Source organism: Ptychodera flava, chromosome 18 (assembly GCF_041260155.1).
Source record: "Ptychodera flava strain L36383 chromosome 18, AS_Pfla_20210202, whole genome shotgun sequence".
In the NCBI taxonomy this organism is placed as follows: Eukaryota; Metazoa; Hemichordata; class Enteropneusta; family Ptychoderidae; genus Ptychodera; species Ptychodera flava.
In genome coordinates this window covers 20,694,604-20,710,770 of record NC_091945.1, presented here as the reverse complement: position 1 = coordinate 20,710,770, position 16,167 = coordinate 20,694,604, and the positions used below count along the sequence as shown (strand labels likewise).

The window sequence follows — 16,167 nt, the reverse complement described above, 5'->3', positions numbered from 1 at the left end:
TACGATCTGTGAATTTCAAGTTTACGATAAGTGTGAGTTCTATCTTTTCATCTAAGTTCCTTGGCTTGGCTGTGACTATACGTTCACTTAATGGTCTTGGTCTTTCATTTTCACAAAGAATGACAAAAACCTTGAACGGGGGGGATTGAAACAGATAGTTAAGCAAATTACCCAAGATTTACCAATATATTTGATGCAAAATGGCCACCATGAAAACCTTATGGAGAAAAGACAATTTTCAAAAAATCAAAACGGTGAAAATTTTTTCCCGTACCAAAAGCTTTAAACTGAGCGCCCACACATTGCAGATCAAAGAAGAAGTGTAATAGTTTGAGAGTCCGAATATCTGTCCCCGAGGCATATTCTTCTTTAAACTATTACTGATACGATATTTAGAACCTTTTATATCGTGTGTCAGCCGTTTATCTGAAATTTGTGGCCAGGATTTTGTTTAGGCTACATACGATAAAGGACGCGCAGATCTTAAGGTGACGCAGCTAATGACTAGGAAGAAGTCTGCCAGTGCTGATAGAACATCATATAGTTACACAACAACGATCGCGTATGGGCAGTATCTGGACCCTCCCCCCCAAATAAAACAAAAAACAAAACAAAAAAATAAATAAATAGGAATCCTCAGTGTCTGATATTTGTAAAGTATGATATATTTTAATGTCTGATATTTGCTGCTGTCCAGCTTTCGACAGAAAATATTGAATACGACCATCAGAGAATGTCTTGAACGATTTGTTCGTGTAACACTGTTGTGAAAACGATGAAGCATCTCATATTTCAAGACTTTTCTGATATATATATATATATATATATATATATATATATATATATATATATATATATATATATATATATTATATATTTATATATAAAACCGTACTCTCTGTGCCCAATTTCAGAGGTTGCCATAAAGCCATTATGGTGATAATAACCGGGAGGGCACATTGTATACATTTTGTGTGTGTGTATATATATATATATATATATATATATATATATATATATATATATATATATATAATATATATATATTATATATATATTATATATATATATATATAGAACACTTCGATATATGATTACAGTAGAATAGAATCCTTATATAGAATCCCATAGTAATGGGTGACACATGCTTTTTTGTTTATTAGTAATTTTCGTAGGGGGTTTATAGGAATAGATAATCCAGGTGAAAATTTCTATTACAAGTAGATTCAGTGTTTCTAGCCTCATTTTATGGTAAAAAAGACTGCACAACTCTAGATAAGGTTATGAGTTATGAAGACGTGAACGTCTTTAAAAATAGAATATCCTTTTCAGATCCGTTCACAACAACAGTAGCTCCAACTACAACTCCGATCGAGACGACAACGCTTGATATCAACCCTTCACCAACCATATCAGCAGGTAATAATTTTAAGACATATCGTTCAATGCTATAATCTTTCGAAGTAAAGTTGACATTCTCGTAGTTTAATTTCACAGTCATAAATTGATATTTACTGGCGGTGACCGGAATTGATTTTTCTTGTCTTACTTCCTTGAAGACAGAGTTCTCACCTTTGAATGTTTGCTTTTATAATGGAACAGGTGTGTGAAATGTGAATGTGAATGTGAGTGTGGGTGTGAATGTGAATGAGAGTGTGAGCATGAATGTGAACATGAATGTTAGCGTGAAATGTGTATGTGAATGTGAGAGTGAAATGTGTATGTGAGTGTGAATGTGAATGTGCAATGTGAGCGTGGGTGTTAGTATGAATGTGAACATGAATGTGAGTGTGAAATGTGTTATGTGAATGTGATTATGAATGTGAACATGAATGTTAGTGTGAAATGTGTTATGTGAATGCGAGTGTGAGTGAGAATGTGCAATGTGAGTGTGGGTGTGAATGTGAATGAGAGTGTGAGTATGAATGTGAACATGAATGTGAGTGTGAAATGTGTTATGTGAATGTGAGTATGAACGTGAACATGAATGTGAGTGTGAAATGTATTATGTGAATGTGAGTATGAATGTGAACATGAATGTTAGTGTGAAATGTGTTATGTGAATGCGAGTGTGAGTGTGAATGTGCAATGTGAGTGTGGTGTGAATGTGAATGAGAGTGTGAGTATGAACGTGAACATGAATGTGACTGTTAAATGTGTTATGTAAATGTGAGTATGAATGTGATCATGAATGTGAGTGTGAAATGTGTTATGTGAATGTGAGTATGAATGTGAACATGAATGTTAGTGTGAAATGTGTTATGTGAACGCGAGTGTGAATGTGCAATGTGAGTGTTGTGTGAATGAGAGTGTGAGTATGAATGTGAACATGAATGTTAGTGTGAAATGTGTTATGTGAATGCGAGTGTGAGTGTGAATGTGCAATGTGAGTGTGGGTGTGAATGTGAATGAGAGTGTGAGTATGAATGTGAACATGAATGTGAGTGTGAAATGTGTATGTGAATGTGAATGTGAGTGTGAGTATGAATGTGAACATGAATGTGAGTGTGAGTATGAATGTGAACATGAATGTGAGTGTGAGTATGAATGTGAATGTGAATGTGCAATGTGGTTCTGCCACACGATTTCATTAACCACATCAAATTTTTGACATCTTTTCAGACCATTCCGACATCATTGGCGCAAGATATTTTCTTGTAGCTGTCCATGACGAAGGTAACGATGAGAAAAGCGGGACGATGATGATGATAAGGATGACGACTACGGCAGCGATGATGATCACGAGAACGACAATGGTAACGAAATAATTCATCGATTAATTTGTTTCTTTTTTGTCAGACTTGGCCAATTTCGCTTTGAACAAGCCAACGTCTCAGAGCTCTGTGTCGGGCGGCAAGAATTCTACTCTGGCAGTGGACGGTAACAAGTCACCAAGATCGGAGGATGGAAGTTGTACACGTACGAAAGTCGATGAAACGGTGTGGTGGAAGGTTGATCTGCGTAACAACTTCATCGTCAAATACATAGTGATCACTAACAGAAACAGTATGTCCTACATTCATCGAAAATATACAAAGAGTCGTCCTAACCATGATTGACTGAGAAGAAGCGCGACACTGTGCGAGATAAGAGAGTCGTTATCGACACAGCTAGCTTCTGCTCATAAAACCTACATTATTTGAATACACTGTTTATTAGTGCAACATCCAGTCGGTGAAAAAATAATCATACATACAATCGTTGAAGCTTCCGGAAACAATGCAGCTTTGACACTATAAGCGAATAAAGCTATACAGTATTTGTACATTGACTCTCAACACACGAAATAACAAATGCAATTCTGGATTACTGTGTGTGTTGTGCTTTGTATATGTATATGTAAATTTTGCAAAGATAATCCATAATACTGTATACCTTCTATGCACTTTTCATTCAAACACCTACATTGTTCATGTTTGCTAAAATAACAATGATCATGATATTATCATCATTTTTCCATACAGCCGCAAAGGGGACTCTTATAGACATCTCAATGTCAGTCAGCCTCGACGATGTCCACTACACTGAATGCGGTACTGTGACCGAGGCCGATGTGATGAAGTCACTTACCATCGTGAAAGAATGCGACCCTGAAATTGTTGGTCGTTTTGTGTTGGCAAAGAGGAAAAATAACACGGCTACACTGGTGCTGTGTGAAGTTGAAGTTTTCGATCAGTGTGAGTACAGATATCTAGTATCGTTATTTTGTGACAAAGTGTCGGCTTAGCAATCAGGCAGTGGGCCATTTTCGTGACCCTACATGACCATAAATCCTGGCATTTTGTCGTATATGGCATTGAAAATTCAAAATGTGTTTTTTTTTAAATATTCGAACTTTTTCGTGAAATGAATCAGAGCGGTAATTTCGTACATAGGTCGTTGAATTGTGCTTAGCTGTATCATTCAAGCTTTTTGATTCGTACCAAATGATGGAAAATACAACGATGTTAAGACACGGCTGATCATGGAAATGACGTGTAATGTGAGTTTTAGTTTGCAGAAATAATTGCCAACGCCAATATTGGATCTGTGTCTCACTCAAGCCTAGAATTTCTATACAACTGTTGGTGAGAAATATACACTTAGACATCAATAAGTCAGAAAAGAAATGCCGACACCGGCAAGCTATGAATAAAAAACACTTTCATATTATTTTTGTCTATACGTTTCTTTCTAATAACAGGTAAAACAATGGATACATATCACGTTATGAAGAAGGCATCAAAAATTTTTCATTAAGACTATAGCTTTCCGCTAAGTTCGCATTTGCGACCTCAATTCAGAGAATAAATATATAAACATATAAATGATTTATGGGCTTTTATAATTATAATTCACAGGTCAATTATATCATTACCCAGCACTAGCAAATGGCATGGCATACTGTCCAACAGTAGAGTGTATTTTTTAAAAAGATACAAATGTCCATCAAGTCTCAAGTTGGTATTTTGATAATGAACCACTGGATGAAAGTAATTATTCTGTTATGTCGATAAGATTTGAAAAAAGGTTAGATGGAAAATAGTAGGTTCGACAAATCTCCTTGATTGGGGACGGTAAGAAGTGGCCTTACTTTTTCACATCGACTACTTTGCATATCTGTTCCTTTCAGACCCATTCACTACAACGCAGCCTCCAACAACAACGATCATCAAGACAACTACACTGGCCATAGATCCTTCCCCTACTATGTCACCAGGTAAATGAGGGTATTTTTAAGTAAAGGTAGTTTGCGCCTCGAAATAGAAAGTCTTAAAGGGAAACCGTCGTCGGAACTTCGCCTGTGCGAGTTCCTTGTTTACAAACAATTTATTTCGTGCATGATATCTAGATGCACCTCATCATCATAGCTGCAACATTTAAATTATACGATGTAGATTATGACAAACACATTTTAACTTTCATCACTCACCATCGTACCTTGGATACGGTGTTTACATTTTCGTATTGGTCTCATACGGCCTTTGAGCGAAGTTCCGACGACTGTATCCCTTTTAACTATTGCCCAAAACTCTCCACAAGGGATCTTTAAACATTCCCTTTCGAAATCAAGAATGTCACCGTGCGAAATTAGGTGTTGAATTTAAAAAATGTCTGACACCCCTGTGTTAACTCTACAGGGATAATAAAATTACCCAATTTAGAAAAACTAAGACGGTGAAAAATGTATTTCCTTCATAAGGTTCAAAGTAAGCCCCCACAATTGGTAGGCCAAAAGAATATTGTAAAAGTTTGAGATCTGAATATCTGTCGACGAGATGCATTCTACTATAGGCCTAACTGTTTTGGACGTCTAAACGTTTGAAAACGTTTCTTTTGTAAAGAGGAACTTTCTCGTAAAGCATTTCTGTTTTGCTCGATAACAACTTTATGACCTGTGAATTCGGAATGGATTTTTTCACTAGAAGTTCCTCAGCTGCCAAGAGAGCGGATACAGAATGGGGTGGCGGCAAGAGTCACCCGTTAAGAACTCATCGGGGTTCGAACTCACATTAATGGTAGAAAAGAATTTGCATTCACAAAACCAAACATATGGTGTAACTTTGGTCAAAAGTATTTAATGTTCAAAACGACAGGGCTTTATTTTACAAGAAGCGTAGGAAACACATTACATGGCCACAGATTATTTGAGTATTCTCAGTGAAAACGATTGAACTCTGCCGCCGTTTTTATCTGAACCACTGGTCATTATAAATTTGGCAAGTGGCAATTAAAGGTATACAGTCACCTGTAATCTAAACATGCCCATATATGGTTAAAGGGGCGTTCCTTGGTATTCAAAATGCCTATGGGAGGGCGCTGTTTTTAAAAAGCGGCCACCCGCTTAAAATTTGTGACTGGTTAGATTTTTTCTTTCCATGGTAACTGTGGCAAAATTGGAACAGGTGACAGTATACCTTTAAAGGTAAACGTCTCGCTTACTGCTTACTGCAGTCGAGTAGTACGTTCGCTTGAATTGAAGTCCCTTAAATCTATTTCCTCTTCCTGTTCAAGATGTTTCGAATTTCGCCTTGAACAAGCCAACGTCTCAGAGCTCTGTGTTGTGGGGCAAGAATTCTACTCTGGCAGTGGATGGTAACACGTCACCCAGAATGGACAATGGAAGTTGTACACGTACGAAAGTCGATGAAACGGTGTGGTGGAAGGTCGATCTGCGCAATAACTTCATAGTCAGATATATAGTGATCACCAACAGAAATGGTATGTCTTGTATAGTCATCGACAAGAAGTGTGAAATCTCGCGAGAAGATCGACCCTTATTTGGGCTGCTAGCTTTTTGCACACGAAGCCGAGATTGCTTGTACACAGTGTTTCTTTGAGCAAGGCGCGGTCGGTAAAATCATCAGATATGTAGTCACTATACTTTTTAATTATACCAGTGTAGCATGAGCCATACAAAACTATAGCGTACTGGTTATATATTGAATCTACACCACAATATACTGAGTAAATTTCAACTCCTTATGGTTTCATTGTCGCGCGCCGCGTGCCTAGTCTGATCCCGATGAAATTTTGCAATGATGATGAGAGAGCACATTATATTATACCAGTGTATTGATGGCGCAAATACAGGGTTCTGATTGGTCGAGACATGCAAATAACCATGGTATATTCGCGATATACCACGGCTGGTACACGCGCGAGCTCTCGGCTAGAGCAAAAATCCTCTTTTGACGTTCCATGCCAGAATTTAAATATACTTTTATGATATAATAGCAATAAATTACATCCGGCGACGGTATACCACTCAATTTTGACCAGTTCACTTCATATATGCACTCGCTATCGCTGGTGCATATATATGTCATGAACTGTTCAAATTTTCGTGGTATACCGTCGCTTGGTGTGCTTTATTGCTTAAATAATAAAATTGTTATCGTATGTCCATTGCAGTGGCAAAGGTTGACCTTATAAACGTGTCCTTGTCAGTCAGCCCCGACGATGTCCACTTCACGGAGTGCGGCACTGTAACTGCAGCCGACGTGAAGAAGTCACTGACGATTGTGAAAGAATGCAACCCTGAAATTGTGGGTCGTTTCGTGAAAGCCGAGAGGACCAACAACACGGCTAAACTGACCCTCTGTGAGGTCGAAGTCTTCGATCAGTGTAAGCATAAATATCTGCCTGACCTTTGCTGTAATTGCGTACTAGCTGTACCGCTGTACTGTTCACTCTTTTACAAAAGAAATAAGGCCTTATATCAACGCAGTAATACCTGTTACAATGGGTTTCATGTATCTCAAGATCTCCAGTGTCTGAAGATAGCGAGGTGCATGAAAACTATATCACATCGAGGCCATTGAGCGCAAGCGCCTTTGAGTTTGACACTGTTACAGATACTGGTGCTATAACATATGTTTCTGATTGATTGATTGATTGAAAGTAGTTATATCTATAAATTTTCATGCACCTCGCAATCTTCAGACACTGAAGATCGTGAGATACATGAAACTCATGTAACAGATATTAGTACTTGAAGCAATTTGTGTTATTATTTATGACACTCTGTTTTGGGCATCGAGCACTGTAATTTCTCTCGAGGACATCTGTATATTCTCTCTTTCTCTCTCTCTCCCCCTCTATCTCTCTTGTATGTGTGTTTGAGTGTGTGACGCTGAATAATAAAATACACAACGACAACAGAAACATTTTATAGAATTATATTGGTCTTATTAAAAGCGACAGAACGGGGATACAGCGACCAATACGATAAAACGTGACGAGAAAAATATGATAGCAAAATTTTACTGAGGGAGAGCATATTGAACAAGAAAGGTTTTCTAACCAGTACGACCGAACAGATGAACTTAGACACTGTGACTTCATATGACTAAAATGAAATGTACGTATTTGTGGACAGAGACTCGGATAATTATCGCCAATTGTCTGTGACAGAAACAGCAATAGAACAGATTAAAGGGACATTTATAAGCAGTATTATAACTTGTGGCACGTTTTCAGTATTCTGCTTCCGTATATCAACTACCGTGTTTGACCTAAATCCGTTTGTCATGCTGAAATTTCGAGTATTCTTTTTGTCAACACAGCTTGTATGTGTGTAGTGATCATTGTTTATTATTTACAAATGAATTCTAGTCCGGACTTAAATACAATTTTCAACAATAACAATGTAGATTATACTCATATAGGTTGTGTTGATATGCTAAATACTTAAATGCAGAAAGTGTAGGGAAACCACAAAACAAAAGTTCTGAACAAATATCCAAAAGATACAGCTTATGGAGCTTTAAATAAGAAGTATTTGGTCTTCAATCTTTTATTTCTCAGATCCATTCACTACAACGCGGGCTCCAACGACAACCCCAGTGAGAAAAACCACGCTGGCCATCGATGCTTCACCCACTATGTCGCAAGGTAATCCTCATAATAAAGTGGGCAATTTAAAATCTTAGAGTGTTATATTTATAGATGTCTTATTAGCGATTGTGGATAAGGGTTACAGTGCTTGTCAGAAAGGAGTAACACTGAAGATCTCAATTAACTGCTTGTGTTGGTGGTATTTTATTCTCACATTCCTGGCCACTGGGAGTGTAGGATCGACGGTGTGGGACAAATCGATCCAACACTCTGCAGTATATATTACACGAGCTCTGATTGGACGATAAACATCCTTTCACTCCACGCGCAAAATATTATCCAATGGCATGATAAGTAACACACGGACCGGAACTACAAAGTATGCAGGTCAGAGTACAGTGGCAGACGACAGCGTTGTCACGATTTTGGATAATGTTGTCAGTCGTTGGTGCTTGAGTCAAGAAAGACAGCCGAATTTTCCAAATAAGTGGTAAACATAGGCCACTTGAAACATGAAGCAAGTTTTTTCTGTTGGACATTTCGTCATAGCAGAAGTTGAACCATTAGCAGTGGAACTCGCCACGGAGTTCGCGTCAAAGTGGCAAGAAGTAGAATGGTCGCTGATACAGTTAAACATCCAATGTTTCCAGTGTGAATTTAATGCATTTTGTGGTCTTTTACGGCGAGTATGAGACAAAAAATCTCCAACTCGTGTGAGAAATCTGATTCCAGGTCCTTGGTGTGCCAGATTCTTTTTCTCACATGACCACAAAATGCATTGAATTCACAGTACGTTTATTTACATTGATGTATCATATTCATACCACGCTGAGTGATCAAAAGTTAGGAACATGGATTTGTGTTTGAACCAGTTAAAATAATCTTCTGTGACTCTTCTGTCAATCTTCTGTCAAAATATGAATGACGTAATATGAATGACGTAATATGAATGACGTAATTTAATGCTCTCTTCTTTAACAAGATGTGTCTAATTTCGCCTTGGACAAACCTACTTGGCAGAGCTCTGTGCAATCGAAGAGAAATTCAACGCTCGCAGTGGACGGTAACACGTCATCCTTTATAGAAGATCGAAGTTGTTCTAGAACGAAAAATGACGAAACAGTGTGGTGGAAGGTCGACCTACGTAATAACTTCATCGTCAGATACATCGTGATCACAAACAGAAATGGTATGTCTTGCATTTGCCATGTGTCGGCAGTTGTAAATCTTCCATCATTATCCTATGCACAGGGGCCTGGAGTTGCCAGTGTAGTACACATAGAGAACAGGGCCCCCTTCATTCTCTGTAGTATACACTGGCAACTCCAGGCACCTGTGATCCTGTGTGATTCTAAAGAAGGGACTCGTACTATAAAATAGAACAGCAATTCTGTCGGTCGTCCTACTCAGTTCAGTTACTTTGAATTAACACAGTCGTTTATCACTTTTCTGTCTAGACCTGATACTACAATTTTGGTCTCATCTGTCGTAATGTACAATCCTCTGTTGGCGCCAATAGCCGTTTAAGGTAGTCACCTTACAAACGACAAACTGGGGGCGCAATGTATAGCTTGCTGGGCAATTACAGCAAGCATTGCTCAGACAGACTTATGGCTAGTGTAGCCAGTCGTATAGCGAGATCGGAATTAATTTAGCAGTTTATTTTACGGATAATGTAAATACCAGAACACTAGGGGTCTGTGGCCACCAACGGCAGACGTTACTTTTGATCCGTGTAAGTAATGTAAGTAAATAGATGTGACGCTAATATCCCAGTGGCCTCAGAAACATTAAGAGCGCAAAAAGCTTAAAAATACAAAACACAAATCGAAAAGGGACAACTGACAAGTTATGGTTACAAAGACATTTAATGAAAAAATGGCAACAATTCCGATGAATTATTTCGCTCGCTGTGAACTTATGAATAAGTTTGAGCTTCAAGTTGTCGAAGCTCTAAAAAAATTCGATTTTAAAGGTGTAAAGCTATATTGTTGTCTACCTCTTGCAGTTGGAGTGGTGACTTTGATAAACGTCACAATGTCAGTCAGTCTTGACGACATTCATTACACTGAATGCGGCACTGTAACTGCAGCCGATGTGTTTAAGTCGTTGACTGTCGTTATGGAATGCAACCCTGAAATAGTGGGTCGTTTTGTGAAAGCCGAGAGGACCAACAACACGTATTCGCTGACGCTCTGTGAAGTTCAAGTTTTCGACCAGTGTAAGTGTAAAGTGTTTATCATGGCATTACTGTATCTGTCCTGTATTCAAATCCAAATTCAAGTTATTAAATTTGTTATTTTCGCACTATGTTAGAAATAACCGTCTGGTAATCAAATGCCTCAACGGGGAAAGACTCCCCTTGCCATGCTCACATGTTATTATGTGTTACTCCGTCAAGAGATAATATAACTATGTCATTAAAAAAAAAACTGAAGGCACATTTTTTCGCATCGGCAACTGAATCAGCAAATAACTTCAGAGGAATGATTACATCGTTCTCAGATCCCTTCACTACAACACGGGCTCCAACCACACGCCCTCCAACAACCACGACCATTCGCATCACCACCGCCGGTCCCCCAACGACAACAACGCAGCCATCAACCATGGCGTATGTGTCATCTACAACGTCTGAAGGTATTTGATTTGATTTGATTTATTTAGCACTTTAAAAAATATACATTACAAACAAGAAAAAAGACAAACACGAAAGTGCTGGGATAACACAGAAAAGTTAAAAACTTATTTCCACTAGGTAGACTTGGTTTCCGTAACAGTCTCTGTACCTGAGTGAACGTCTTCATTACGTCATTAAGTTAAGCTTGTTTGTAATCATTTGGTGTCGTTTTCATAGATATAAAATATATAAAAGCTCATGCTGTAACCAGTATCCAACAATATCCAACCATGTAGTATTGTTCAACTTGGATGGGTGTCATGACAGGATGTTCACTAGGATATCTGACTGGGCAGAATTTGAAAGTATAGGGGGGGGGAACACACGAGGTCTGAGGGGGAAGTGTCAGAGGGGGCTGTCCCCTATCTTGCGCGGAAAATTTTGAGATATTGATGTGTGCAATGGTGCAGTCTAGGGCAATCTGAGGAGTGTTTTCGATTTGTCTTTTACTTGTAAAACTGGTAGAATACGCCAAGGGGAGAGCACGGGAGGGGTTGTCCCCTCTCGCATCAAATATTTCGAGAAATTGATGTGTCTTATGGTTCAATCTGAGAAGGGTTTCAATTTATTTCGCACAAAAAATTGAGTAATTACCCCCTTCTTCCTTTCCACATTTTGAGCAACCCCCTTTAAGTTTTCAATTTTTTGAGTGACCCCCCCTCACATTCCTCAGACCCCCAGGCCGTAAATAATGACGGCTCCCTAAAATTGCAGTAGATTTTGGCGCTTGTCGAAGAAAATGTGTCACCGCGGCCATTTGCCGCCATAAGTTGTTCTTGTAGGGCAGCTATCGTGTAAACAAGTCGAATTTAGATGTTTTCTCTTTTTGTTGAATCATTGTCAACCTAGATCGACTTCTCCAGTGAAATAGAAACATATTATTAATCGTTCATATGTTTAATGTTTCTGAAATAGTTTGATGTTTCAACATTCCGGTAATTCTTGTGCACTCAGACCCTTTTCCAACGACAATGGTTTCAACCACTCTTCCCATTGAAACCACCACATCGAGGACCACTACATCGAGGACCACCACAGGGACCACCACCTCCACCACCAGCACTACTGTGTTATCTTCGGTACTCACAACAGCCCTTTCGAGTACATCGGCATTGTCGACCTCATCGCCACGCAAAGTAACGACGGACGTGTACGAATCCTCGGTAAGATCAAAACTTTTAAAAAGAACGAACACAAAAACACAACAACAGTGTTGATTCAGAACTTTAATTTGTCTCTCTGACACAAGTGTACATATGACAAATGTGTTGACCCGCAAAAATGTCATGAAAATAGTACAAATATTAGATTTGCACATCATAATAAACGCTTGTGACGTCACTGCAGCTTTTAGCCACAACTTGTAATGTTTTTGAGGTCAGTATGTCATGCGCTACTTTTTGCAAAAAGCGCTTTCTTAAAATGTTGATACGCCTATCGAGCATTGTTGCTTGAAGCCACGACATTTTCCACGTGCACGCACTACCATTAATAGCACGTTGCACAACAGCAAAGTAGGCTAGAAGCTGTCTGAACAGTATTTATTTTCCTTGCGGGAAAATTTCTATGCTTGCATATGTACATGGAAAGTAATTATGATGATATATCTATACCTATAGCAGGCCGCGTGAAAAAGGGGACATTGTTTTACACATACAACGTTTGCACATTGCAATATCCACAGATCATCCCGTCGGAAGGAATCACGACCACGACTCCGAGCGAAATTACAGTTGACGCAAGCGCACTGCCAGAAACCACAGGACTAAGTACTGCCGTGACAACATTGCCGATATCATCAACAGCTGACGTCACCAGAGGAGTGACGTTCAGTGTGCCAATGACGTCCGATGACGGAACAACTTCAGCTACAAGCTCCCTACCCACAAGTACAGATAGCACGACAAGGTTTGTTACTGCAACAAATGAGAGGGCTTCAAAAGTCACAACTGCACCCGCAACGACTGAGGGCAGCACTAGTAACGTGATGACGAGCCAACAAACAACAAACGAAAGTACTTCATCAGATACAACCACAATGATATCAACCACAGATATTACTACGATTGTGACGTCAGACCCGTCAACAACTACCGAAGACATCACCAGTAGTTTAGTATCAAGCCCTGTGACCACCAGAGAAAGTACCTCTGTCACAACTCCGATGATATCAACCCCAGATATTACTACAATTATGACGTCAGACACGTCAACAACTACCGAAGACATCACCAGCAGTTTAGTATCAAGCCCTGTGACCACCAGAGAAAGTACTTCTGTCACAACTCCGATGATATCAACCACAGATATTACTACAATTGTGACGTCAGACACGTCAACAACTACCGAAGACATCACCAGCAGTTTAGTATCAAGCCCTGTGACCACCAGAGAAAGTACTTCTGTCACAACTCCGATGATATCAACCACAGATATTACTACAATTGTGACGTCAGACCCGTCAACAACTACCGAAGACATCACCAGCAGTTTAGTATCAAGCCCTGTGACCACCAGAGAAAGTACTTCTGTCACAACTCCGATGATATCAACCACAGATATTACTACAATTGTGACGTCAGACACGTCAACAACTACCGAAGACATCACCAGTAGTTTAGTATCAAGCCCTGTGACCACCAGAGAAAGTACTTCTGTCACAACTCCGATGATATCAACCACACATATTACTACAATTGTGACGTCAGACACGTCAACAACTACCGAAGACATCACCAGTAGTTTAGTATCAAGCCCTGTGACCACAAGAGAAACTACTTCTGTCATAACGCCAATGATATCAACCCCAGATAGTACTACAATTGTGACGTCAGACCCGTCAACAACTACCGAAGACATCACCAGCAGTTTAGTATCAAGCCCTGTGACCACCAGAGAAAGTACTTCTGTCACAACTCCGATGATATCAACCCCGGATAGTACTACAACTGAAATGTCAAGCCCCAAAACGACTACAGTAGAAATTACGACTAGCCTGACCTCGAGCCAATCGACAACTGCAGACAGCACCACAAGTTTGACAACGCCTAAGGTATCGACACCAGGTACTGGTGTCGTTTCAACGTCAAATGTGCCCACAAGTACTGAATATCGTACAACCACTTTGACCTCAACCGGAGGAGGTATGACGTCAGAATCTGGAACAACGCAAAGGCTATTAACAACAGATATTACCACTGGTGTCACATCCAATCCGCCGACTACTGCCGAAGAAACCTCCACTAGAATGACAACAGGGCAAAGTGTAGTGCCTACAGCGACTGAGACGTGGATGACAACTTCCGCGATGGCAACTGAGCATATCACCACTACCGTGGCATCGAGTAATCCTTCTACGGAGGGCAGCCGCACAATTGTGAATTCTAGTCAGATCTCTAGTACCGACCAGAGACCAACACCAAGACCTTCAACGACAATACGTAAACGCACGACAGACATGACCAAGGAAACAGTGACAATTGGTGACATTATCAAAAATATTACATCCATTCAACCCACGACTATGGACGGCAGTACCCCACTTTTGACGACGCCGATGACAAGTCCGCAAATTTCGACAAACGCGTCGTCAAATCCGATTGCAACAACGGATGCTTCACCTACGATTGAAGACTTCGCTTCTCGTGTGACACCGACTAATATAACAGCTGACGTTGTTTCCACAAGTTTAACGCCAGCCCTGCCAGCATCAATAACAACACCTGATGACACCTATACAAACGTTACTCAAAACCCATCGACGAATTATGACAGTACTACCCGGGCGACCACGCCCATCAAAACAAGCGTGACTTCAGAACGAAGTACTGAACGGACTGAGTTTTTAACGTCAAGATCAGCCACAACAACTGAAGACAATGCCACGACATTGCCAGTCCCAAAGACGACAACGAATGACATGACCTCAGTTGTGACATCAAGTTTAACCACAGCTAACGGGGAAAGAAGTGCCCGGATGACAGGCACGATGGTTGCGACAGAGTCAGTTTCTACAAGATTGATAGCGCACTCGACGTCAACTGATAAAAGAATCACTAGTCGGACATCCATTGCACATAGTTCAACAGAAGTAAGTTATTTTTCGACCTGACGGTACTCGTTTTCATAATGTTGAAAATAGATCAAGCAATAGTCTTGCAACAAACTAGTGCACCGGCATTGGTTGTGAACCGTCACACCCTGAAGACAAAACATCCTAGGGAATTCTTAGAAGTTTGCAAAACAGAGATATAAACCATTTTGGCAATACCAATAGTGAGGCAGTTACTAATACCGTTAGCCTTTCTCTAACACCAGTGATGAGATCTGTCCGAGCATAAACCACCGTTATCTAACTGATAACACTGCAGGCCAATATTGAACGCACCAATCGTTAACTCACGAGTAGGGCACGGCCACTGTGACTAACTTTGCATCTCGGGATTATACAGAACGTGCGACTAACGCAGCATCAAGACTTGGAAATTCGTCGCTTCAAGCAGGACTGTCCCTTCGAATTCAGAGGAAGCGAGCGTGGGAGCGCACTCGCACGACTGATATTCCAGTCTGCTTTATATCAGCACTCCAACCATGGATGAAGATATATGTATATAAAATGGCCAAGTTCACGGCCAAATTTACGGGAGGATCCTTAAAGATCGTGTGGCAATAAATTCTTCAGTGATCCCATTATTACTATATTATTAACAGTTTAGCAACGATAACTGTTACTCAGTGTACGGTAATAATAGTGCAGTGAGGCGTAACGCTGGCACTGACAAAAAGCCATATAGAGAGTTGAACAACAAAAAATAAACCAACTAACGACTAATCTTATCGTACGAGAAAAATAAAGTTAACAAATCTCGACACAAAAGTACCAGCAATTACTAACATAGTGTACATGTAACATTGGTATTTTGCCTGATACACGGGTCTTGCTTCCAACCCTAGACCGCCATAGCAGAATATTGCATTGCAGTTCGTCAGCTCAAAGTTTTGTATTACCTCTCAGCTTGTGAAATTTTCGCAGGTTTCAACCGGAGATACCCACTCGAAGACGACAAGCAAGTCCTCCACGATAGGTGTAAGTAATACAGCCCGGACGTCAAGTCCGACAATAAGAAGTAACAGCACAACTACAGCTGTTCCGTTGATTACATTTACTC

General features: G+C 40.0%; 3 protein-coding genes across 3 annotated transcripts in view; all 3 read left to right on the top strand.

Annotated features, from left to right (window-relative positions):
• The first annotated feature begins 2,434 nt into the window (after positions 1-2,434).
• Positions 2,435-9,699, top strand: LOC139117659 (uncharacterized). The gene is made up of 8 exons (XM_070680899.1): positions 2,435-2,537; positions 2,800-3,006; positions 3,465-3,677; positions 4,613-4,699; positions 5,995-6,201; positions 6,895-7,107; positions 8,290-8,376; positions 9,302-9,699. Exons 1-8 carry the CDS (start codon positions 2,435-2,437, stop codon positions 9,697-9,699), a joined length of 1,515 nt encoding a protein of 504 aa, XP_070537000.1.
• A 2,271-nt stretch (positions 9,700-11,970) lies between these two features.
• On the top strand, positions 11,971-15,814 carry LOC139117657 (uncharacterized). The gene is made up of 3 exons (XM_070680898.1): positions 11,971-12,162; positions 12,684-15,089; positions 15,710-15,814. Exons 1-3 carry the CDS (start codon positions 11,971-11,973, stop codon positions 15,812-15,814), a joined length of 2,703 nt encoding a protein of 900 aa, XP_070536999.1.
• Positions 15,815-16,037: 223 nt separating this feature from the next.
• The window catches only part of LOC139117116 (uncharacterized), a 10,333-nt gene continuing 10,203 nt past the window's right edge, over positions 16,038-16,167 (top strand). The window contains exon 1 of the mRNA XM_070679960.1: positions 16,038-16,167. This exon is cut by the window's right edge and continues 692 nt beyond it. The gene's annotated coding sequence lies outside the window, so the exon portion shown is untranslated.

What these genes read in the sequence shown, in the direction of transcription:
- LOC139117659 (XM_070680899.1), top strand. Translation starts at nt 2,435, where the DNA reads ATGAATGTGAGTGTGAAATGTGTATGTGAATGTGAATGTGAGTGTGAG. An exon ending in AGTTGAAGTTTTCGATCAGT is followed by an intron (nt 3,678 to 4,612) that starts GTGAGTACAGAT and finishes TGTTCCTTTCAG; the next exon opens with ACCCATTCACTACAACGCAG. An exon ending in TTCCCCTACTATGTCACCAG is followed by an intron (nt 4,700 to 5,994) that starts GTAAATGAGGGT and finishes TTCCTGTTCAAG; the next exon opens with ATGTTTCGAATTTCGCCTTG.
- LOC139117657 (XM_070680898.1), top strand. Translation starts at nt 11,971, where the DNA reads ATGGTTTCAACCACTCTTCCCATTGAAACCACCACATCGAGGACCACT. An exon ending in CGGACGTGTACGAATCCTCG is followed by an intron (nt 12,163 to 12,683) that starts GTAAGATCAAAA and finishes CAATATCCACAG; the next exon opens with ATCATCCCGTCGGAAGGAAT. An exon ending in TTGCACATAGTTCAACAGAA is followed by an intron (nt 15,090 to 15,709) that starts GTAAGTTATTTT and finishes TATTATTAACAG; the next exon opens with TTTAGCAACGATAACTGTTA.